This window comes from Neomonachus schauinslandi, chromosome 7, assembly GCF_002201575.2.
Source record: "Neomonachus schauinslandi chromosome 7, ASM220157v2, whole genome shotgun sequence".
Taxonomy (NCBI): Eukaryota; Metazoa; Chordata; class Mammalia; order Carnivora; family Phocidae; genus Neomonachus; species Neomonachus schauinslandi.
Window position 1 is genome coordinate 66,662,853 of NC_058409.1, and position 25,761 is coordinate 66,688,613.

At 35.7% G+C, this 25,761-nt stretch overlaps 1 protein-coding gene across 1 annotated transcript in view; it reads left to right on the forward strand.

Moving 5' to 3' along the window:
• The window catches only part of ADGRV1 (adhesion G protein-coupled receptor V1), a 521,249-nt gene that overhangs the window by 133,001 nt on the left and 362,487 nt on the right, over positions 1-25,761 (forward strand). Inside the window, exons 39-52 of the mRNA XM_044916755.1 lie at positions 1,321-1,414; positions 3,310-3,388; positions 3,491-3,629; positions 4,283-4,424; positions 5,954-6,216; positions 8,307-8,482; positions 9,481-9,605; positions 12,519-12,676; positions 12,767-12,913; positions 13,245-13,352; positions 16,054-16,318; positions 17,071-17,193; positions 22,829-23,051; positions 23,375-23,579. Of these exons, the coding sequence (XP_044772690.1) occupies positions 1,321-1,414; positions 3,310-3,388; positions 3,491-3,629; positions 4,283-4,424; positions 5,954-6,216; positions 8,307-8,482; positions 9,481-9,605; positions 12,519-12,676; positions 12,767-12,913; positions 13,245-13,352; positions 16,054-16,318; positions 17,071-17,193; positions 22,829-23,051; positions 23,375-23,579 (2,247 nt within the window). The remainder of the gene's footprint in view (positions 1-1,320; positions 1,415-3,309; positions 3,389-3,490; positions 3,630-4,282; positions 4,425-5,953; positions 6,217-8,306; positions 8,483-9,480; positions 9,606-12,518; positions 12,677-12,766; positions 12,914-13,244; positions 13,353-16,053; positions 16,319-17,070; positions 17,194-22,828; positions 23,052-23,374; positions 23,580-25,761) is intronic.

The following is a 25,761-nucleotide window of genomic DNA, read 5'->3' on the forward strand; positions in this document are numbered from 1 at the left end:
TTTCTTTCTTTCTTTCTTTCTTTCTTTCTTTCTTTCTTTCTTTCTTTTTCTCTTTCTTTCTTTCTTTTTCTCTTTCTTTCTTTCTTTTTCTCTTTCTTTCTTTCTTTTTCACACTCCACTGATAGTGCATGATACCATGCAGTATTTGTCTTTCTCTGTCTGACTTACTTCACTTAGTATAATGTCCTCTAAGTTGATCCATGTTGTTGCAAATGGCAGGATTTCCATCTTCCATGTGGCTGCATAATATTCCATTGTGTTTATATATACCACATCTTCATCTATTCACTCATTGATGGACACTTAAGTTGTTTCCATATCTTGGCTATTGTGAATAATTCCGCAAATATGGTGTGGGATTGCTGGATTATATGGTAGTTCTGTTTTTAATTTTTGGAGGAGCCTCCATATTGTTTTGCATAGTGACTACACCAGTTTGCCTTCCCACCAACAGTGCACAAATGTTCCCTTTTCTCCACATTCTCACCAATACTTATCTCTTGTCTTTTTGATAATAGTCATTCTGACAGGTGTGAGGTGATGTCTCATTCGGGTTTTGATTTGCATTTCCCTGATGATCAGTGATGTTGAGGACTTTTCATGTAGGTATTGGCCACTTGTATACATCTTCCTTGGAAAAATGTCTATTCAGTTCATTGTACATTTTTAAATCAGAATATTTGTGGTGCTTTCTTTCTTTTTTTTTTTTTTTGCTGCAGAGTTGTATGAGTTCTTTATGTATTTTGGACATTAACGCTTTATCAGATATGTCATTTGCAAATACTTTATTCCATTCCATTGGTTGCCTTTTCATTTTGTTGATGTTTTCCTTTGCAGAAGCTTTTTAGTTTGATATAGTCCCACTTGTTTATTTTTGCCTTTTTTTTTAAAGATTTTTATTTTTTTATTTGAGGGAGAGAGAGAATGATAGAGAGAGAACACGAGAGGGGAGAGGGTCAGAGGGAGAAGCAGACTCCCCACTGAGCAGGAAGCCTGATGCGGGACTCAATCCCGGGACTCCAGGATCATGACCTGAGCTGAAGGCAGTTGCTTAACGAACCGAGCCACCCAGGCGTTCCAAAACTATTTTTGCTTTTGTTGCTTTTGCTTTTGGTGTCAAATCTGAAAAAAAAAAAAATCATAGCCAAGACATGTTTATTTTTAAAATTTTAAATCTTTTTATTCTAGGTTTGCATTTTTATACTTGCTATATACTATTTAAGCATATATATTTATCAGATAATTTTAAAAAACTGCTTGTGAGAGGTCATTACTTTGAGAGCATAACAACAGGAGATTTAATGGATATAATTTTTGCAGGATGACATACCAGAGCTAGAAGAATATTTCCTTGTGAATTTAACTTATGTTGACCTTATCATGGCTCCTTTAACTTCATTTCCTCCTAGACTAGGTATGATATTTGTTTGTTTGTTTTTGTTTATTCACTTCAAACAAAGTAAAGTTATTTATTTTTTAATCAAAAGTGATAACTGTAATACTTGTTAATCTCACTATAGAAGAAAATTTGGTGAGCTTTTAGATTTATTTTAATTTAGACACTATCATCTATGGCAATTTTATATATTGTAGATTGTAAACACATTTAAGAATTATTTATTGTATGATGCTTTTTAAATTTTACAACTATTTATAACCAAATTTGTAATCTTCAAAATAGAATTAGTTCTTAGGGAGGCATTTTTCCTTTTAAAGTTTCATTTGCTGTTTTCATTAGATCTCCAAACTATCAGATGATTTTATTTTCCTTTAGGTTAAGCAGAACTTTTGTTTGTTGTGTTCTCTGCTTCTTTTTTGACCTTTTACCTCTTTCTTTTCATGCTTTAGAAAAGACTCAGTTAATTCATTACAGACTGAAAGGTAAAACTTGAACCTCAGTATAAATTTATGTAGATTAAAAAGATGTATTCTTATTTTAAAACGCAAACTCTTTTTGCAGTTTAGATATTTAATATTGGGGATTTTATGTGAAATTTGTAGGTATGATAGCCCAGGAAGTGGTGGTGATGAATAGCACTGTGGTAGCCTCTTCCCCATACCTTGGTTCGAAGGTGGTCTGGACAGGGCGGGAAATTAGTCTGGGTTAAGGGAGGAGAAGCATGGCCAAGAGGAGTGAGCTAAGGAGTAGGGGTTCCTCATTCACTTTTGAGGCTCAGTTGGACAACTTTGAAAATAATGGAAGGGAATAATCAGTTTTTAACATATTATTATTTGAAAAGTTTCCGTTTTTTTGCAAAAGAAATATATGACTCCTGGGACTAGGCTGTTGATATCAGGCATTTATTATAAGATATTTATGCTAAGAAAGCTAACAGATACTTCATATTTCTTTAAACTCATATTAGAGGTAATTTAAATAGTTTAACTTTTGTCTAGTGCTTTCTAATGCCCTTGTTTCAAGTGCTTTATATGTTAGTACCATCATTCCTTCCACTTTCGCATTTTACAGATGAGGGAGCTGAGGCTTCGAGAAGCTTAATTACATGCCCAGAGTCACACAGCTAGGAGATGCTGGAGCTGGGCTTGTGCTTTGTAGCCTCTAGTCTGATGGGCAAAGATTTTGATTTTGTATTCTTTTTTTTTTTTTGACAATGCTGACTTCACTCAGAGAATTACACTCTCCCTATCCTTTCCCTGCCTAGGCAGCTGCCATAAGTATCCTAAGAGTAAGGTAGAGCGTCTGGATTTTAAAAGGGAAAGGACAAAAATATTAAACTAAACAGGAACAGGGTTGGTTAATATTTCAAGACTGAATAATGAATGTTGGTAACATACTGAACTTGGTAGACAGAGTACAAGATAAAAAGGGTTAAGAGAAATTTACTTCAGTCTCAAGCTCTGTCCCCCTTAACCTTTTCCCCATCTTTCCCTCCTGTCTCAACTTGTATCCCTGTCTCTCCCTGCATCTCCTTCTTACACCTGTATTTTTCTCTGCAGCACTTTCTGCTTGTCTCTTCCCATTTCTTTCTCTTTCTTGCTCTTTCTACTCCTTCCAGTGGTCTCTGTTTTCCTTTCCTTTTTCTATTAAAATTATAGAAGTAAAGCCATAATCTCAGGTGCTTATTTTATACTGTTCTCAGTTCATTAGATTTCTATAAGTCAGTACTCTTGTTAGCAAAAAATTTCCTTAATCAAGTATCATAAACATTTATATCTTTACTTTCTTAAGCATCTTTTGAGTAATGTTGACAATATCTCTATATTAGAAATTATGTAATCTCTATGTCAAGTAATTCTCTTCTTAATCATTTTTTTTAATTTAAAAATATACTTCTGTGTTTTTTTCAGATTTGGAGGGCTTGACTGCACAAATTATTATTGATGCCAATGATGGTGCTCGAGGCATAATTGAATGGCAACATAGCATGTAAGACCAAGGCTGTGTGAGAGTCCTTTTCTGAGTTTCAGATTCTTTATCTACTGCATGAAAGCTTATAAGGAAAAGACTAATGTATTCTGTTTATTTTAGGTTCAAAGTCAATGAAACCGAAGGAAGTTTAACATTGGTAGCCCAGAGGAGCAAAGGGACTCTTGGCCGCGTTTTCTTGTTTGTGTATGCCCAGAATTTGGAAGCACAGCTGGGGCTGGATTACAGCTTCACCCCAATGGTGAAATCCTTGAGAATTATAGTGATTTGGGTCTTGTATAAATAAATTAATCTTAAAGTAATAAACTATTATATATTCCATAATAAATTAGGGCAGAAGACTTCTACATTGTGGAATAGCTTCCTTCACTATTTTAGTAAAATATGTAAATTGAATTTTTAGTTCTAAAGATTATTCTATATTTTATTTCATTCATCATTTTGTTTTAATATTTGATACTATTTTATTCACTACCTTATTGCAATACTTGATAATGGAGAACACAAGTTATTGTGTCAAAGAATTTTTGTCATTATATTTATATCAGAGTGTTCCAGAGTGTTTCTTGTGCTTCTTGAAAATTTTAAGTCTTTTATTTCTTTGTTTTAATTTACTGAAACATCATTAGTGTTTTCAAATGCTTTTTGTCTCTTGATGCCTTTTATTCCTTAGTCAAATGTTTACTTTCTTCTCTTCTCCACAGATTTTACTTTTTAAACTTAATGTTGTCAATTTAAATAAAAAGAGATCAAAAATAAGGGGAAAATCCCTTATTTTTATTAAAATAGCTTAATTTCACATTGCCAGTCATATTGTATTTCTTGCCAAATATTCTATAAAAACTCAACAGTGTATTTAAATATAATACTGTCTACTTTTACTTTCTTGACCAGATTCTTCATTTTGTTGATGGAGAAAGATATAAAAATATTGACATCATGATTCTTGATGATGACATTTCAGAAGGAGATGAAACATTTCAGCTGATTTTAACAAATCCTTCTCCTGGACTCGAGCTGGGAGAAAAAACAACAGGTATTTGATAATTTCTTATGCAGTTCACTCTCACTCATGCAGTTTTCCTGATATGGAGGCAGATGTAAAGGGATTAGAGAGTCTTGATGGCTTTCTGTGCTTAGAATTAAAAATATTTTAAGCTAGACATTTTGGAATTCCTGTGTCAGCATAACAGTGCTTCTAGTCTGTGGTTTTGTGTGTGTGTGTGTGTGTATAAAACAAAAAAGTAGGTTGGTAGAAAGGATAATATTAAATCATTTCTGCAGCTATTATAGGTTTTATTTAATTTTTAAATGAATGTCTTTCATTTGGAATTTGATTTCTGCTCTGGTTTCCTATTTAACAATAGAGGGATTGACAAGACTTTAATGTCATCTCATTGCTATAGTATTTCCACATAGAGTTGAAGTATATTGATACCTGAGATATTATGAGAGCCATAATTCTTTGGTTGGAACAGTTGGACCTTGTTATGAAAACTCATCCTAGTTTACTGCTTGTTAAATATCATACTGACTGCTTAGAGAAGGTTAAAAAAGAGAGGAGACTTCATGGAAATCCAAAACTACAGGATTGGAAGGGCTCTTTAAAAGTTACTTAATTTAGTTCCTGTGGTGATACATAAATCAGGTGGATTTAAGAAGACCAGGGGTTGACTGACTCTTCAACCTCTTATTTTAGCTAGTGGCTGATAGTTCTTCAGGATTCCCTTAATCTAATTAACCTTTGTATTCCTAAATTATTGGCCTTTATGTGAAAAAAATCTGTAATAGTAAAAAACATTGTAGTTTATAGTTAAAAAAAATGAAACAACCTTGAATAACCCAAAAACTAGTTTTCATTTTTATTGCCATATTAATGAAACAAATTGATATTTCTAAGTCTTTAGAATCTTTCTTGAGTCTGCGGCCGTTGTTTCAAATTCAAAGAGTATGTGCTTTGACAGTGGGTTTTAACTTTAAACTATGCCCCATTAATCAGCCTTCAGACTATTTCCAAACTTCCATAAAGTTTCAGTAAATATTCTTATATGTAAATCTTTGTATATGTTAGCAATCAAGATCATCTGTTGAGTAAGAGCTTATATTTTGAACTCTTAAAATAGTTTAATAATTTTTTTCTCCTGGTTTTCTAAGAAGACAGTCATGTTGTCTAGAAAATAGTGTTATTTCGGACTCTTTGTTTTCATTGCTCTTGTATCTGTTACCTGGTTCATAGCTCCAGGACAATGCTGAATAGTAGCAGTAATTACAGCAGGCATTATTGTCTTGTTTCTGTTATTAGTGGTGACCCTTCTGATGTTTCAACATTGAGTTAGGTATTTGTTACTGGCTTCTGAGGTGGAGGAGCAAGCTGCCTTTTATTCCAAGATGACTGGTTATTTTTATATCATGAATAAATACAGAATTTTATTAAATGCCTTTTAGAATTTCCCTTGTTTTGAAGGTGGTCTAGAGAAGAGTTGGCCTAGTTTATAATGAAACATCTACTTTTAACTTATAACCCACTCTATTTTCATTTATTGCTTAAAATTTTTATTTCACCAGCCTTAATTACTATCCTTGCTAATGATGATGGCCCAGGAATCTTATCATTTAACAACAGTGAGCACTTTTTCCTGAGAGAACCAACAGCTCTCTATGTCCAGGAGAGTGTTGCAGTATTGTACATTGTTCGGGAGCCTGCACAAGGACTGTTTGGAACTGTGACAGTTCAGTTCATTGTGACAGAAGTAAATTCCTCAGTGGAGTCTAAAGATCTGACCCCTTCCAAAGGCTACATTGTTTTAGAAGAAGGTGTTCGCTTCAAGGTATAGTATGAGGCTTTAATGAGAATGAAAAATGTTTATGAATAATTTTTTCTTAGAAGAGCACCCTAGGTCCTAGAAAGAAAAAAATACGTACTCCCAGCTTAGATGACAGGATGATTAGATTACTGTGTGAAAGTGTTAACAGTGCTATATAGTCTGCATAGAGCGCTGCTAGGGAAATTTGCTGTTAGTAAGGTAGTGGAATCTGCAAATAATAAGGAAAATGTACATAGTGCTGTCCTAAATGTTAACTATTTAGGTAGCATACTTCACTTTATATTATTCTTAAAACAGAAACTAAAGGAAACTCTGAGCCATTTAATGTAGTCACCACCCTAGCCAGTCATTCTTTTGGCCACATTTTCAGTTAACAAAATATAATTGCTTACTTTAGCCTGCTTATGTGAGAGGCAAGTATCCTAGGTGAATAGGAATAGCTTATTGGGAAAAAATGCTGGATTTAGGGTTAATTATAAGTGATTTATACTTACAGAAGTTTACCTTCTGAAGCTCCTTTTTTTGTATATTGATAATTTTCTGTTCCTGCAACTAAATCTTATTTTTTAAAACACAGTTGAAGTTTAAAATAGCTAATTGCATTAGCTTAAGATATTTTTCAAGCCTGACATATAAAGTATAATAATTGTAAAGTAATATATTTAAAATTATTTCATCTAAAAACAGTCTACCCAGTAATTAACCTTCTTTGTGATCAGTTTGTATACACTTCAACACATTCTGAATTCATATTTATTTTCATGTCCAATTTTTTCATGTTTTACGAAATTTGAACCTTTGATTTAAGAATATTTACATCTTGATATAGATATAAAAGAATTCAAATTTAAAGTATTTGATGGGGGTGCCTGGGTGGCTCAGTTGGTTAAGCATCTGCCTTCGGCTCAGGTCGTGATTCCAGGGTCCTGGGATTGAGTCCCACGTCAGGCTCCCTGCTCAGCGGGGGGCCTGCTTCTCCCTCTCCCTCTGCCTGCCACTCTGCCTACTTGTGCTCTCTCTATCTCTCTGTCAAATAAATAAATCTTTAAAAAAAATAAAGTATTTGATGAATTTTCCATTGCTTTACATTCTCAGGCTTTTTCTTCTTTTTAAAAATGTTTTAAATTTTATTTATTTAATTTTTTGTATATTTTAATTTTTATTATATTATGCTTTTTTTCTTAAAAGACTTTTTTCACAGTGTGTTTAAAGATCTTTCTGTTCATTAGACAAATTAAATGTTAGAGCAAATTAGATTAAATAGATTTTTCTTTCATCTACATAACAGTCTTTTCCCCCATGTTTTTATTTTTAGATATAAATAGTAAAGTCCAAAAATCTCAAATGCATGGGTCAGTGACCTTAAAAATAAATATACACTGATGTGACCACACCACTCAGATTAGTATATTGAGCATTACCTCTCGCAGAAGTTTCCTTATTGTTTCTTGCCCTCGCCAGAGGAAACTACTTTCTGGTTTCTGTCATTGAAGACTCATTTTGCTGATTCTTGAACTTCATATAAATAAAATCATATAGTGTGTACTCTTTTGTGTCTGGATTTTTTTGGTCACCATAATTTTTGAGATCTGTTTGGTTGCACACATCAGTAGTTGGCTCTTCTTTATTGCTGAGTAGCACTGCATTGAATAGACCACTATTTGTTTATCCATTTTTCTGTCAATAAACATGTGAGTTGTTTCTAATTTGTACTTACTATGGCTATAACTGCTTTTTTACAGTGAATCCTATACCAGAATGAGATTAATGCAGTTATGTAGCTAGGGCAGGATTAAGAGTTAACAAAAATCAAGACCTAAATTTGTTTTTTTAATCTTAATGTTATTTTTAAATGTCATAAAATTTATTTTTAAACACTTAGTGCAATATATCACAGTGTTGAAAATCTTGAAAGTGGTAACTTGAAACAGTTGTAACTATTACATATTATGGGGATCAGTATTAAAATAAAAAAGAAGTGATGTTTTCCAAACATATTATTTTGTTGTCAAAAAAGGTTTAGCAGATCTCTTTGTATGTATGTTGCAGAAATACTGTAGTCTAGTAACTTTATCTTTTGATTTTGTTTTCAGGCCCTACGCATTTCCACCATATTGGACACCGAACCAGAGATGGATGAGCATTTTGTTTGTACCTTGTTTAATCCGACTGGAGGTGCTAGACTTGGGGCACATGTTCAAACCCTGATAACAGTTTTGCAAAATCAGGCCCCTCTGGGGTTATTCAGTATCTCTGCAGTTGCAAATAGGTACAGTTTATTCATAAGGAAATTGTCACTTCTGAAGCTAGGTAGGAAATATCTTTTGATGTAAAGAAAATGGAGAGGGAAATTGATCTCTGACTATTTTAAAGAGGACTTTTAAAATGAGCTCTGGCAGATAGATCCGAGAGGCGTTATGCCCTCCTGTAACAAGGAGCATTAAAAACCTAATCATGTCCTGTATAATGGTATTATTAGAATTCTTATTTCTTCAGAATTCACACTTTCAGGTAAAGGCTTGCACAATTTTGTATTTTCAATAATAGTAAAAAGCAGGAAATAATATAAAAATATTTAGCTGTTTAATGGACTCTGAAAAACAAACCGGGTTCTAGAGGGGAGGGGGGTGGGAGGATGGGTTAGCCTGGTGGTGGGTATTTTGGAGGGCACATTCTGCATGGAGCACTGGGTGTTATGCACAAACAATGAATCATGGAACACTTCATCTAAAACTAATGATGTAATGTATGGGGATTAACATAAGAATAAAAAAAATATTTAGCTGTTTAAACCAAATGAATGACTCTTCAAGCATATATTAACATGGTTGTAGTTTGAAAATTCCTCTGGAAGCGACCACATATTTGTTTTTTTATTTCTTAGAAAGACTCCAGCAGATCTAATTTTAGTAATAAGCTAAGAATTTCTGGATTCATTTTTTTCCTTGTGGTATGTTTTTAGTTTATATGAGAAGAAACTTAGGAGTGACAAAGGTTTATTTATTTTTTAGAATATATAGTATGTTGTTACTGACTCTAAGTATTTTCTTAAGATCATAGTATCAGATTGTAGTGCTTTTTTAATCCTCATAAATGAATATTTTGAGCTGTAGAGTCTAATTTTCCAGTCATGTGATGTTTGTGGATGGATCTCACCTCGGCTTATATATTTAGAAGTATATTAAATATATGCTAGCAATGTGATATTTATATTTAATATGTAGAAATTATATTCTTTTTCTGCTTTCTGCAATCCATTTTTTTTAGAGCCACCTCTATAGACATTGAAGAAGCCAACAGGACTGTGTATTTAAACGTGTCACGCACTAATGGCATTGATTTAGCTGTGAGTGTGGAATGGGAGACAATATCTGAAACAGCCTTTGGCATGAGTACGTTTGGTTTCTTGTAAGAACAAAATTCTGTAACCAAGAAAGATTGCATGTATCAGATGTATATCCCCCCCCACCCCATGTATCTTATGGATCTGTTGAAAATGGAGAACAGATATCTAATTCTTTTATCACAGCCACAAATATTTTATTAAGAGCCTATCATGTGCCAGGCATGATATTGAACTTAGAGTGTTTAGAATATAGGAGGAGACAGAAATAAACCAAATAAGTTAAAACCAGTGTGTAGTTTAAAATTAGAATAAATGTTTTAAAGGAGTAATTCTAAGTGTTGTGAGAACATAAGGGAATGCTTCCCAGGAGTATCAGTGTTTGAACTAGGACTGCATGATGTATAGAGATTGATTCTACAAAGACCTGAGTTGGAGGGTCACTGGAGGGAAAGTGAGAAGCTATTCAGGCACACAAGTCTAGAGGCATGAAAGAGCGTATAAGTGAAGAACCGCCAAGTGGACATTGGGGTTAGAAATAAGGGGAAGTGTTGAGGTTGGAGAGCTAGGTAAGACCCGATAGTTCGAGAGCTTGAAGAATATGTTATGCACATTAGTCTTTATTCTAGGGTTAATGTGATTTAGGCCAGCAGGAGGGTTGCCATGTATATTTGTGGGGTGGTGGGATCACATTTGTATTTCAGAGATACCATTCTTGGTACCATTCAAAGAATGAATTGGCACAGAAGAAAAGAGAGGATAAAGGGAGGCAAACAAAAGGTCAGCCCACATGCTGGCGAGGACTAGCATCTATCGATTGGGTATGAAGGATATACCAGAGATGATTCCTAGATTTCTAGCTTCTATGGTTAGATGGAGAGTCATGCTCTTCAATAAGAAAGGGAGTACTGAATGAGAACTAGGTATTACTTTGGTGAGGGAGAGTAAAATGTGTGTGATTTAACACATTTTGAATTTGAGATACTTTTGAGAAGACGTTTCTCCAGACTCAAAGGAAAGTCTCTGTTGCAGAGATTTGGAAATCTTCAGCATGTATATTGTATTTAAAGTCATGGAAATTGGTGTAAAAACCTGGAAAGAGGGACTGTAGGTAGAGAAGGGAAGAGGATCCAGACTGGGCTGAGTAGGCTCAAACTGAGTTACTAAACAGAGGAGGAGGATGTAGCAAAGAAGATGGAGTAGACCTGGTGAGAAACCTGGGGGGGATATAGGATTGCAGGCAGCCGCACAGGAGTGTTTGAAAAAGGAAGGAGTGGTAACTGTGTCAGTTGCTGGTGTAGAAGCCCTCAGTAAGATGAGAACCAAAAATATATCCCTTGTAGTTAGCAATAGAGAAGGAATAAAATAGCAAGAGCTGTTTGTATAGAGGGATAGGAACTGAGTAACATTTTGAGTGGAGGTAAGGGAATGGAGCCCTCCAATGTATGCAACTTTTCAGGAGTTTTGACTGAGAATGTAGGACCGAGCAAAGGTGGTGATGTGGTGTAGGATTCAAGGGGGTTTCTTTGTTCATTTGTTTAGTTGGGAGAGACCTAAGCATATTTACATGTTGATGGAAAAGACCTAGTAAGTAGAGAGAGATCGAATATTTAGAACAGAAAGGGATAGTTAATAGCGGTATGATTGTCTAAAAGGCAGGAGGTGGAATCCAAAAAAGAAAGATTATGATTTCTACTTCAGAATTATCTCATTATTGTTTGGGATCTGCATGCATTTTTGGAAGTACTTGTGAGAGTATATGTTGGAGATTCTTAAATGTCAACATTGTTTATTTTTCATTCACCATCTTCCTGAATTATGGTAGGGAAGCATTTGGCCAGATGGTCAGGCCTTAATGTCAGACCTTCAGACTCAATGCAAAAACTGCGGTGTACCTTTAAAAGATGACAAAATAGGAATGAAAAATACTGGTTTTCTAGGAAAGGAAATCGCTAGTGGGTACTACATATGAGGCATTGACATGATTGCTTGAACTGGTAATCTGAAAATGATCAGTAATTTATAAGGGGCCTAGATTTCAACCTTGACATTTGTTCTTGCTGTTCACACCATTAGCTGAAGTTTTAAAAGAACTTTCTTTGGGAAACTGCTATCATAAAACATAGAGCTTTTTAAAAATTACTCTTCATGGGATAGGGATGTTTTGTTTTTCTCTGTTTAAATGTAGTACAAAATTTTAGGACATGTACCTGTGATAGCATGTTGATTAAAAACTTACAGCCATTTAAAACAGGTGAGTCTGCTTTGGCATTCTTAAATATATAACCTGTAAAGTGAGCAATCATTGGATGGGCATAGTTTCAAATTAATAGTGTAAGTTTTTAAAACCCAACATTTAGCATGTTTCTATAAAACTGTATATTATTTTAAACATTTCTCAATTATATTTTCATCATCTTTATGAAAGTTAATAAAAATCATTTTGAGCATATTTCCCTTTAAAATATACATTTAGTATTTTATTTTACTTATTTTATTTATTATTTATTTTTTAAAAGATTTTATTTATTTGTCAGTAAGAGAGAAGAGAGAGAGAAATGAGCAGGGGGAGGGAGAGGGAGAAGCAAGCTCCCTGCTGAGCAAGGAGCCCAATACTGGACTCAATCCCAGGACCCTGGGATCATGACCTGAGCTAAAGGCAGAGGCTTAACTCACTGAGCCACCCAGGCATCCCACATTTAGTATTTTAAATACACTTTGGAAAAATCTACATGGGTTTAGAGTAGAGTTTTAACAGTTGTTAAAAAAAAAAATTGTTACTTTTAGTTATTTCTAAGTTCTCTAGCTTATATTTTCTCTGTCTAACAGACAAACACACATCATAGAAGGATCTTTATTTCTGGTAACAAACTCACTGGTCTTGCTGTTTAAGCAGTAAACTTGGCATAGATAAAGTTTTGAAGGTTTTGTACATTAACAAATCATGATTTACGTATTTCAGGGGGAATGGATGCTGTGTTTTCCATAGTTCAGAGTTTTTTGGAGGCATCGGCTTCTGGTTGGTGTTTCTTTACTTTGGAAGATTCAATATATGGTGTAATGTTAAGAAAATTGTCTTCTACTATTTATCGATGGCAAGGGATTTTTATTCCACTTGAGGTAAACATCAGTCATTTTATAGTACATAAAATAAAATGTACATGTGAATTTTGGATGTCTCTTGAATTACTGTTATTTCTTATTTCCTAGGATTTAAATATAGAAAATCCTAAAACTTGTGAGGCCTTTAATATTGGTCTTTCCCCTTACTTTGTGATTACTCATGAAGAAAGAAGTGACAAAAAGCTTTCTGTTAACAGTGTCTATACATTCACATCTGGATTCAAATTATTCTTGGTAAAAAATATCTTCATTTTTTGTAGGTTGCTTTATTTAAAGGAAAAATCAGATTTGTAAGACTGATCTAAATGGAAGATAATATATGTTCTATATTAATGTGAAAGGTTTTTTTTTTTTTGCAAGTTGATACACATTTTAACAGAGTGTCTTAATTCAGGGATATTTTTGTTTGTCTTGAAATGATACCTACGTATGCATACCTAGTGCTCAGAATGATTTTTCAAGTTTTGAACTTTAAATACTAACTCATACTATTACTGTATTCACAACCTTTCCTAGTAAAATTCTCCTTTAAATATTTATTCCCATGGTTTTGTCTTCCTTGCAGGTACAAACAGTCATTATTTCGGAAACTTCTCAAGTAAAATATTTTAGTTCAGACAATCAAGATTATTTAATTGTCGCAAGTCAAAGAGATGATTCTGAGTTAACTCAGGTTTGATTGTTTTAAAGTGAATTAAAAAAAATGCTATATTTGAAACTCATCAAAGATGTAGTCTGTAAGTTTAGTATAAAAAAAAAAAACCCATAATTTGGCTGTGGTAAAGTAGCAAAGTAGAGTGTAGATGTTAATTAGTCACAGTTAATTTTTAAACAATAGAATTGTAAATATTGTTTTCAAGAGCTAGAGCAAGTGTAGTAATAAGCATGAACATTTAATTAGAATTTAATGGCATTGAAAAATGTTACGGAGAAAAATCACATAACTAGACAGATGGTATAACTAAAACTTCATGATTAACATTGCCAGATGGGCACTTAACATCACGCCAGAAATTCCACATTTCTCAAGTAAACGACATCTCATAATCCTAATAATGCTTGTTTGATAATTTTCTCACTGCTCAGACTCCTGTAGCTGCTTCTCATCTCCTCATTTTTGCTAACGACTTTGATGACTAAACTGCTTTCTGGAAGGAGCTTAGTCATCTTGCCAAGACCAAATTCAGAAACCTCCTTGCAGCATAGTTTTATTCCTCCATCCTGTCACGGAGGAAGCTTTCCTTCTATAGAAGCCAGGCTCCTCTGGCCATCAAAAGGTTTGGTTACTCCCTCTGTGTGTGACATCACTAGCATCTCTATTGGATTATACTAGTCCGCATAAATGCACATCTCCAAGCTTCAAAAGGAATTTCTGTCCTCATTTCACCCCCTTCTACTTTGTTTTCTTCCTTTCCTCCCCTCTGTGGTAAGAAACCTTGAAGGAATTGTCTACCTGCTTTGTCTTACCTCGTGGTCACTGATGACAACTGGGTCGCAAATTCACTGGATGTTTTTCTGTCTTTGTCTTAGGCTGCTTCCTGTGAGCATGTGACAGTCACCTCATCCTCAAATTTCAGCCACTTCTCCTCTTCATTTCTATGATACCACACGTTCTCCTCCTGTCTCTGTGCCACCCTTCCCAGTCTCCACTGCTACTTCCTCTTCCCTTTTCTGAACTCAGATGTCTTGGAGTTGTCCAGGTTTAGTTTTAGTTCAAATTTCTTTCACTCACTCTAGGTACTTCTATCAATCCTCTGTCTTTAGGTATCAGCTGTAGGCTGTCTTCCACTTTTCTTGGTAGCCTTTTCTCTAATTTCTATACTTACATATCTAACTTCCTATTGGCATCTCCACATACCTATGTTTTAAGTATCTAAAATTTAACATATCCCAAACTGAACTTTGATTTTCTCTCTGAAACTTGTTGCAGTGCTTGCTTTCATCTCAGGAAATGGCAGCCTCATAAATGCAATTGCACAAAACAAAATGCGCACACACATCTCCCTTGATTATTCATTTTTATTCATTCACATCTAATTTATTACTCTTTTTGATTATATCTCCCAGTAATGTTTTGAAGACAGAGATTTCTTTCCACCTCTCTTTCTCTCTCCCTAGTCCAGCTTCCATCATTTCTCACCCACACTGTTGGAGTTGCTGCCTAGCTGGTCTCTGAACTTCTTCCCTGACTCCTCACATCCATTCTCCATCCAGGAGCTGGAGTAGTCTTTTAAAAATATTAATTATTTCACATTTTTCCTCATTTTAAAATGATTCAATGATTTCCAATTATACATAGAATACATTCTAAGTTATTTAACATGGACTAAAAGTAGCATAACCTTAGTTATTTATCTACCCAGCACAGGACTGGATTATGTCTGTTGTCCTGAGGTAATTGTCAGTGTTGTCCCTTTTGCTCTGTAAAGGATCCCCATTATACATTATATAGTCATCCTAACAAAAGATACCTCATGATCTTACCTCTCCATTCTTACTGTCTCCATTCCCTCAGGACGGTCAACTTCCTTCTAGTTGGACCAGTCTTCATTCAGCTTATGACAAACATTTTCTGCCTTAGAAACTGTGTCATGTCATTCTTTGTAACTTTATTTCCCTAGTAACACCCATAATTCTTTATCATATCTCAATTGTTATCTTCAGCATTTGTCTCAACTGAATAATCATACATTTATTTAATCATTGATGTATTTATCATTGGCCTTTTCCTATCAGTTAATAAGATCTATAAGGGGAGAGGCCACTCTGTCCGTAACTCTTAGCATAATGCCAGGCCCACATAGGTTCCCAATTGTTGACTGAATAAATATAATTCTTTGTGCAATTGACCAGATTGTGTAAGAAACCAGGTGGATTCAGGATTTTCTTTTAATTTTAAATATATGAGCGCTCACCTTAAAACCTTGTGTACATTGCCACCTTCAGGACTAAAGAGTTTTGGTGTTTCTTTTTATATCTATTGCTTAAACAGTGGGTAAGGAATGATATTAGAGATCAGAAAATTTCTTATCCAGATCTGAATTTTTCATACTTAAATGACTTTTCTCCTAGTTTTGGCTTCCCCTTTCTCTTGCTGTGACCAACCCTTACCCAGATGTATATTTGAGATTGATTTATTTTCACGTAACTTCTTTTTTACTTACTTCTCTGTGTGTGCTTATACACACACACACACACACACACAGATAAAAAGAGCAGTGAGAGAGCATCAGTTCTGATATTTTCTCTTTTATGAAAGTATCCTCCTAGTAATAAAGGGGGGGCTAGGAGACTGAATATATGATATTGCTTAAATTCACACAAATGCTAAATTCCTAGTCACGAAGGGTTTTGTATTTGAACATTTCCCACAGGTCTTCAGATGGAGCGGAGGAAGCTTCATGTTACATCAGACACTCCCTGTCCGAGGTGTGCAGAGCATAGCCTTGTTCACCAGAGGAGGCTCTGTGTTCTTAGCCATTTCCCAGATTAATGCCAGGCCAAATTCCCTTTTATTCAGATGGTCTGGCAGTGAGTTTATTAACTTTCAAGAAGTGCCAATCAATGGGACAACACAAGTTGAGGCCTTGACTTCAGGCGATGATATTTATTTAATTTTTGCCAAAACTGTCTTTCTAGGTGAGAAGATAATAGTGTTTGTAATGCATACATAGTTGTCAAAATTATCTAGCATTCATGTAATATGTTCTTTATGAAAATATGTAGCTCTTGGAATAATTTTTTGCTAATCCATTTCTTGATGGATAGTGTATTGACTGTCAGCTGCAAGTGGATTTTGGAAAAAAAAAGACCACATTTTAAGTGATATGTGTATAATCTGTAGATTATGAGCTACTGCTTTAAAGTTATATTAAAATAAAATTGGGGATGGGCATGTAAAGTGAAAAGATCTATGAAAAGATATCTGAAGATCTTATATCCAAAGTGCAGTGACATTTTATGTGACTATCCTTGAGGAGCCATGGGTAATTTATAGCAGTAATAATTAGTGCTCAGCAACTTTTGATTAGACTATTTGAAAACATTCTCTGAATATAAATATGCTCTCTTCTGCTTAGTGGAACTTTCATGGGTAAAATTTCAACATTCCTAAAAAACAGAAAATGTGTCACTGTTCTTTCTTTTATATCAGATCCTGATTAATCAGTGGCCAGCCATTAATGTACTTCATGTGGTAAATGTAAAAAGACTTTTGAAGTGTTTCCTAGTAGGCCGTATTTTTGTTTAACTAAACTAATTTGGAGGAATATCCACTAAATTTGTTTTTTAAATTAAATTTGATATTTTTATTATTTTTTTTACTGTGTAATTTTGTCATTTTTTTCCTGTAACTTTTGCCTTCAGATTTGACTTTTATTCCATTATTGTAGGAAATCAGAATTCAATTGATATTTTCATCTGGGAGACAGGACAGCCCTCTTTCAGATATTTTCAATCCCTGGATTTTGCTACTGTTAATAGGATCTACTCCTTTACACCAGCTTCAGGAATAGGTAAGGGTTTTTAAACTGCTAACTAATCTGAAATGCAGTGTGGAAAGCTAGAATAATTTTAATTGTATTGAATTAGAGATAGTATCACATTGCCAGACACTAGGTATTTTAATAAGGATGTAAAATCAAGATCTTAACAGAAATATTTCTGGAAATCGTAGAAATTCAAAAGGACTACTACTTTTAAAATGGGCATTGTGCTTGAGAAGAATCAGAATAACTGAAATATGGCAGAAAATATTAGTGAAGGATATAGTAAGATAATATATTCTGTCTAGAGAAAAATGAAGAGTGACATTACATATAGTCATATGTTTTAAATATGAAAATATAAGAGGATAACAGGTGTCTGCATTGAAGTGTTTTTTAAAAGTCAGAAAATGATTATAAGAACTCTGCAGTCCTTGTTCACTCTCCCATCCTTCTTCCAGTCTGATCCTTTCTTGGTTTTCTGTTCTTTAATCCACATGTTTTTAATCAGAAACATAAGCAATAATTTTATTTGGAGTGATTTCCAAAACAAGGTCTGTTAGTGAGAAACCAAGGGGTGAATGTTGTTTGGAGGCCACAGGACCATTTCAGAGTTGGTGAAGAATCAGGTGGGTGGGCCCATGGTAATAAGGCTCAGAAGGCAACACCAGTTGGCATGATGAGCCTGTGGGACTGCCTCCCAGAGCAGGGGTGAAGAATGCAGGGGGCATGCTCAGTGAGTCAGCATGTTTTCTGTTGAGGTGACCAGAGAAACTCAGCAGCCAAACCAAGTGACTCAGCCTGTGAGTCTGGATGAATCAAAGTCCCGCTTTTAAACTGAGACATAGCAATTTTGTATGAATTAAACAGTACCATTTATTGATTAGACATTATATGTAAGTCATTGTTTAAAGTTATGAAGAATTCCTTGCCTTCAGAGGTTTAATGTCTGGTTGGAGAAGCAAGAAAAATATTAAGACATTAATTCAAGATAGAATTCCAGTCCCATTTGCTCTGTGAATGGTAGAATTGAAGGGGTTTCAGAGGGGAGCTTGAACTAGGCCTGGATAGGCTGGTAGGAAATGTTGTGGGTAGAGGGAAAGGTGTGAGCAAAAGAGAAAGGTGGAAGTATATATGACGTTGCAGGCACAATGAGCAGACTAGAGTGCTGGGGACAGAGGATTTGACTCAGAATGTAGTGGTGGTAAGGTTGGAAACATACAGTATCGTCTATACAAGAAGGTCTGGCATGTCAGGCTTAGGATTTGATCTGTGTTTGATGGTTCAGTGGTTCCCACATATTTTTGTCTTAGGAACTTTTCACCCTCTTAACAATTTAAAGATTTCATGTGGATTCTATCTACTGATATTTATTGTATTAGAAATTAAAGAGGAGAAATTTTAAAGATACTTATTAATTCAATTGAGAATGATAGCAGTGAACTCATTACATGTGAATGAAAATAGCATGTTTTATCTGGATTCTCACGTCTGCGTCTGTATTCTACTTACTGTAATATTATCGGTCATATGGCCTCTAGAAAATCCCACATACGCTCATGAAAGAATGAGAATGTTGTAGACAAATGACATCTTAGTATTACTACAAAAATAGTTTTGACTTCACAGACGCTCCTGAAGTGTCTCAATGACCATGGAAGGTTCAGGGACTACGCTCTGAGCATTATTGGGGTAGAGAAATCCTTGAAGGCATTTCAAAGGCAAGTGATGATTAAAGGCATGTTTAATAACTCCACCTAGCTTTGGTGTACAGAATATGCTGGATGCAATAGTTTGCAACTGCCCAGACAAGAGTTGATATAGAAGCCTCTGTGGGTGGCTAGAGATGTGGCACTTGAAGAAATCAGTTAGAGATTTAGATTTTGGAGACATCAATACGTTCAGGTAGTTGGACTCATAAAAGCTAATATCTATAAAGTAAATGATATTGAGAAGAATAGAGGATTTAGCACAAATCCAGGAGTCTGCTCTTGTTGGTTTTCTCCTAGGTGCCTGGCTGTAGCTTTCTGTATCAGGCACTGTAATCCTTAGACACTGTCTCCTGAAGTCGCCTGCACTGCTGACCAGGACTCAGATCTTATTTCTCTCTCACCTTTTATGGGTTATCTATCTCATTGTGCTTTCTTTCCATATGCCCTACCCCTCCTCAGCCCTGTGTCCACACCACGTTCTCCCAGACTCTGGTCTCTGTGCATCTGGACTGTTACATCATTGTCTGCCCTCCACTCCAGATTCACTCTGCTGTCAGAGTCCTGTGTCTGCCTCTGTTCTGAATGTCCTCTCCGTAAATAACTTCTTTTTATTTGTCAGACTCTGACAGGCCATGAAGCTGTGATGTTATCCTGTGAAGTACAGCTCTGGGGCTTTCTTAGCATTTACTCAACAATTGATTTACTACATAAATTATGTATCTTTCATCATGTATTTGTTTAGTTTGTGTCTACTTGTCCTTTAATTCTGTGGCTTTATTATTTTTGCTTTTCTTGTACCTCAAGTTTTCAAGTGGACTAACTGTATCTACTTGAGTCACTTATTATAATTCAAAATAGTTTCCTAATGAATGTTTTTAAGGATGACAAGTGCTGCCTGAATGGGCTGTTAATTGAAGTTATAGAATTCCCTTTAAAGATTTTTAAAGAAATAGAATAGGCACACTTTCTAAAAGAATTTATGAAAAATTCTGCCAGAGGCTTGTTAAGGGACCCATTGTGAGGTCTTTTTATTTCTTTTGTTTCTGTGACTTGAGGTGGTAGAAGTATGAAAAGATTATAAGTAATTATTTAGAATGGCTTATTATAGATCCCCTGAAAGCTGAAATTATGCATTAAATAATATTCAAGGACTTTCTTATTTTGAATATGTCAAATATTAGATTGGAGCCATGACTGTGAGGATTACATATTTATTCTGCTTAATGACTTGACAGAGATTATTGGGTAGAAACTTAATTCTTTAAATGGAAAAGGAAGAATGAATATGACAAAGGCTGCAAGGACATATAAACTTATCTTTCCCTTCTTCCTTCTCTCCTTCGTTATTTAATAGATTTTTAAAATGCCACATATGTACCAGGCATAGTGGTAGGCCCTGAGGAAATGAGGGTAAACAAAATCTTTTATACCCCCTGCTCTGAAGAAGTTTTAACATGCAATAGGGAAAGGAGACACAAATAACACAAATAAGTTTCTAACTACAAACAGATAACTGCTATCAGAGGATAAAGTGCTCTACTACCACAAAATGGAGAAAACTTGACCAGGTCTAAGGGATGCTTAGAAAGCTTCTGTAAGGAAGAGCCATTTAATAAATCTGCTGGAAAGACACTCACTCCTACCCTTCTCCTTCTTTTCCCAACACTCTCCTCTTCACCAAAACGATCACCTTTGAAAATCATCATCTGTGGAAATCATTTGGATGAATTCATCATCCCTGTGTGGTCACCATAAGAAGCCCAGGCCCCCTTGGGAGAAAGCGACTCATCCCATCTGGTCTGTGCATGCTCTGGACCACATAAGTCCTAATTTCCAGACTAGGGACTCAACTCTCTCCTCCCCCAACTCCCCAAACCCTTCCACAGTGTCCTCCAGAACAGTTACGCTCTGGAACTTTTCTCCTCAGAATGCCCCTCATGTCCTTGCACTGGAATCCCACCCTGTCCTGAGGACGCTGCTTCCCACACAGCCCTCTCTGGCTGTCCTATGTGTTACTGGTTTCTTCTCCCAGATCTCTAAGTGCTAGGAATGCTCACTCTCGCACTCCGTCCTGGGACTTCTCTATGTTCACTCACTCCTTAAATAATCTCAGCCAGTTGCCTTCCTTTGGGATACTTTTGTTTGTTTATAGTTTTGCTAACTGGAAGGGAATTCTGTAATCAGTACCAGTTAAAATTCTGTTCCCCAGAGTAGGGACTTAAGGGTTTTTTATCCTTATAAACTCCTGACCCAGTTCTATGAACTTGAACAGTACAAATGGCTATTTTCTGAGAAAACGCTCTCTGCATACAAAAATGCAGATTTGAGCCCCGTACATTTCCTACTCTGAATGTCTCATTATCTATTTGCTGCCTTCTCATACTTATCAGATTGGGAGGAAGTGAATAGGGTATACCTCTGAGGATTAAGATACATAATCAGTGATGCTCAGAACACTTTATGATTTTGGTTGAGCCTGTAGATTGATTGATTGATTGAGACTGTAGAATCATTTAAACTTAGGAGATGTTGAGATCCCTCTGAAGAATTTGCTCTTTACTGAGTATCTTCAGTTTTACAGAGCTGTATGAAAAATATATGATCATTTTTAAAAAGCAAGTTCATTAATAACATTTTTCTTAATTTTTACCTTTTATGCAACATTTACTAACCTGCAATAGTACTTAAATAATTACCATAAATAAACATAATGAGTAATTCTTGGTATTTAAGAGTAGGAATATGGATCTTCCATTGTAACCTTATAGGCTAAAATTTTCATGGTTTCTAGTTCTATGTGCTGTTTTAATAACCAAACCCATCTTAGTTGATATCTTTATGTTCTGATGTGTTTCTTCAGGTACTGGAATTTGTGCATGTTTCTGGTTGGTTTCTCATGCTTCTCCCTAGTTTTAAGTCTGAAGATTACTTAGTGGCATGTACAGTGTAGTAAGCTCCCTGACTCCAAATTTCCCTTTCTATACAATGTACTAAGCTCCTTTCCCCTCCATATTCGCTAATGTTTGCCATTGTGTTGAATCATTAAGAGCACGTTTTCCTACCAACATTTCAAAAAGCATTGGCAGCATATACTCTGAGATCATAAATTTGTTCAGATCCTTTGGCCTAATTACCACCTTTAAGAATTTATAAAGTGAAGGGGCACCTGTGTGGCTCAGTCGGTTAAGCATCCGACTCTTGATCTCAGCTCAGGTCTTGATCTCAGGGTTGTGAATTCAAGCCCCACATTGGGCTTCATGCTGGGTATGGAGCCTACTTAAAAAAAAAAAAAAGAGGAATTTATCAAGTGAAAAGAATTAATAACTGTCTCTAGTTAATATTTAAAAATAAAAAAATAAACAGTGTAGAGAAATTAAGTATATTTTAAAGATCAACTCTAGAGATTGTGCATTAAAATCATAAATTTGAATGCTTTGTAGCAACACCTAAGAAGTGCCATATAAATATAGGATTAAGCATTTCAAATAAGAATTTTTTTGTATTTAGTCTGTTTATAATTATGCTCATCATGAATTCTTATGGATGGTGACTGGAATGGAAAATATAAAAATGAAACATTGAGTTGTGGGATTATGCATATTTTTCACTTTAAAAAATATCCTACCATGCTATCCAACAAATAAATACCGAGATGAATAAAAGAGTCCACAATCCATTTGGGCTTTACTATCCAGTGGTTTCTTATTTATTAAGTGGGATTGTGGGTTTACTGTTAGGCTGGTTTGGTCACTCCACAGCATTTAAAAAATTACTATTTACATTCAGTTATTTTAAATAATATTTTGATTTTCAGAAATCAGGTCATATTTAGTTAATCCAGAAATCAAAATGGAACTTTGAGTGTAGAAAAGTTTTGCTTTGGTATCCTGATGGGGAGGGTGTGCGGTGACATTCATGTTTCACTGTAGTTGCCTTTTCTTTCCTTCCCACAGTCCACATCCTTTTTATTGGCCAAGCTACGTCTGCTCTTTACTGCTGGAATTCAGAGCTGAATCAATTCTCTTTTATTCTGGAAGCCCCTTCTGCTCATGATGCAGCTTCTGTTACAGTAAAGTCCTTTAATTCAAGCAAGAGTTTAATTGCTCTAGTGGGAGCTGTCCACTCACACATATATGAGCTGGCCTTCATCTCGAGTCAGTCTGACTTTATTCCTAGGTAGGTTCAGCATTTTATGCAAAGTCTCTTTATGTTCACCATAGTTTTATATGGCACCTAATTTCTAAGTATTTATTTAGTGACTGGAAATATACAAAATATAAAAGTAATTTATAATCTAGAAATTTGGTTGTATTCCATAGTTCTTATATCTACTTTATGAAGTTAATCAGTATTATGAACATTTTATATTATTTTATTTATGAAATATGATTTTTCCAAATGTTTAATATTAATCAGTGTTTTGAGAGTTTTATGGGTTTGTATATGTATATGCCTGAGATTTGTTGCAGCTGATTTACTTGATATACTTCTTATGCTAGTTCAGGTGAACTGATATTTGAACCTGGTGACAGAGAAGCTGTAATAGCGGTAAACATCCTTGATGAAACAATTCCAGAAGAAGAAGAATCCTTTAGAGTTCAGCTTAAAAATCCCAAAGGAGGAGCAGAGATTGGTATTAACAGTTATGTAAAAATAACTATTCTGTCTAATGATGATGCCTATGGAGTCGTTGGATTTGCTCAGGTAAAGATCCCACACTTAGAAATCAAAATGATTTATTCATTGTATTTATTTATTTATTTTAAAGCTTTTATTTATTTATGTATTTATGTATTTATTTATTTATTTAGAGAGGGAGGGAGAGCATGGGAATGGGGGGAAGGGCAGAGAGAGGGAGGAGGAGAGAGAATCTCAAGCAGACTCTGTGCCAAGCACAGAGCCTGATGCAGGGTTCGATCTCTTGACTCTGAGATCATGACCTGAGCTGAAATCAAGAGTCAGACACTTAACCAACTGAGCCACCCAGATGCCCCTCTTCATTGTATTTATATATTAGATGTTGTCAGCACTCTGTCCTACTTTGAATATCTTCAGCCTTTCTCCTTTCTCTTTCCCCATTTCACCCTCTGCCCCACTCTGCATTTTATCGTGAACTTTACTAATGTCTTATAATTTCTATTCCTACACACTGAAACCTCTGAATTGACTTGTCCTAAACTTTTTAATGTAGTGATTCCTCTTACAAGATTGAATTTGAAATGTTACTAGTTGGCCTTAGTCCTGGAGTTTGGCTCCAGTGTTAGCCTTATCTCTAGGGGGTAATGATGAAGCACATTCCAAATAGACTATATACTGTGTTTTGTCACATGCATCACCTACAAATGTATTACTGTCCTTTGTGTATTGAAGGAGAAAGAGAGAGAGAGAGTGGGGGGTTAAGTTTGTAACTGTACATGCATTGTACACATGGGGGTGGTTTCCCCTGAGGAAAGAGAACTATGCAGATCTTACCAGGTCGACTTCCATGCTCGGACTTCATATTCCTTAGGAAAAGGACACCCATCTATATTGCATCATTTAGCCCTATTTGCCAACTCTGTCTTGATTTCTTAACTGGAGTTACAGCTGCAGCTATCATGCACTGTTCTCTGAAATATTCTGCAAGTAAGGAAAACTCACCTAAAAGTGGTTTAGACACCAAAAACATGTCCACAGAGAAGATGGGCTTCACGGTTGGATACTTTACTGTGTCACCATGGCTCAGACTCTTTCCTTTTCTCCACTTTGCCAACATAAAGTTGATTCTTCATTTGGTTGTTTGAAAGCTGATGTTATTGTTAGGGCCACTGGTTTCTTGTTTATGTCCCGTTGGGGAGAAAGAAATGTGGCACTTGGGGCAAGGAAGAAATTTCCCAAAAGCCTCTGGAAAACGTTTCTAATGTCTCATTGACCAGAACTAACAAAGCCATTCATTCATCTGTTCATTAATTTATTCATTCATGTAGCAGTTATTTAACAAACACCTACTGTGTACCAGGTACTGTTTGCAGATGCTAGAGATATATCAAGAAATAAAATAGTAAAAAATCTCATATCCTCATTTCTCTGAATTGTGGAGGAGGCAAAGGGAGACAGACAGTAGACGAAGACGTGTGAGACACCGGTACTCTGTGTGATGGTAATAAGTGCCCTGGAGGAACGTTAGGCAGGGAGGACAGATGGAGATTGTGAGGTGGGGGTGGAGGTTGTGTGCAGAGAAATAAAACATAGGCTATCAGGGAGGGTGGCACTGAGGAAGTGACCTGAGGACGAAGGCCTGGAGGAGACAGGGGAAGAACATTCAAGGCAGGGGGAATCATCAAGAGGAAAGGCCCTGAAGTGAGGCCTCACCCATCTGGTGCAGCAAGGAGGCCACTGTGGCTGAAGTCAGTGTACGAGGGAAAGTGGAGGCCCAAGAGGTGAAGGGCCAGGGCTCTGTTTCCGGCTTCCTCAGGAGCACCCACAGGTTTATGACTTGCTAGGAGGACTCAGAGGACTCAGGGTTTAGTCATACTCATACTATGATTTATTACAGTGAAGGGGATACAAAGCAAAATCATCAAGGGAAATGGCATGTGGAGTAGAGGTGCAGAGGAAACCATGGCAAGCTTCCAAGAGCTCTCTCCCAGGGGAGCCACGCAGCACACACTTAATTCCCCCAGCATTGAGTTGAATTCTGACAGCATGTGAGAGGTGTTGCCAACCAGGGAAGCTCCTTAGAGACTCAGGGCCTGGGGTCTTAACTGGGGACTGATGATGCAGGCGCTCTCAGCCCGACAAATGCCAAAATTCCAGACTGCCAGAATGAAAATAGGTGTTCAGTATAAACCACATTGTGTGCACAGTTCAGGCACAGGGAGCCAGTATGAGTTCCGGGAATGGTGGG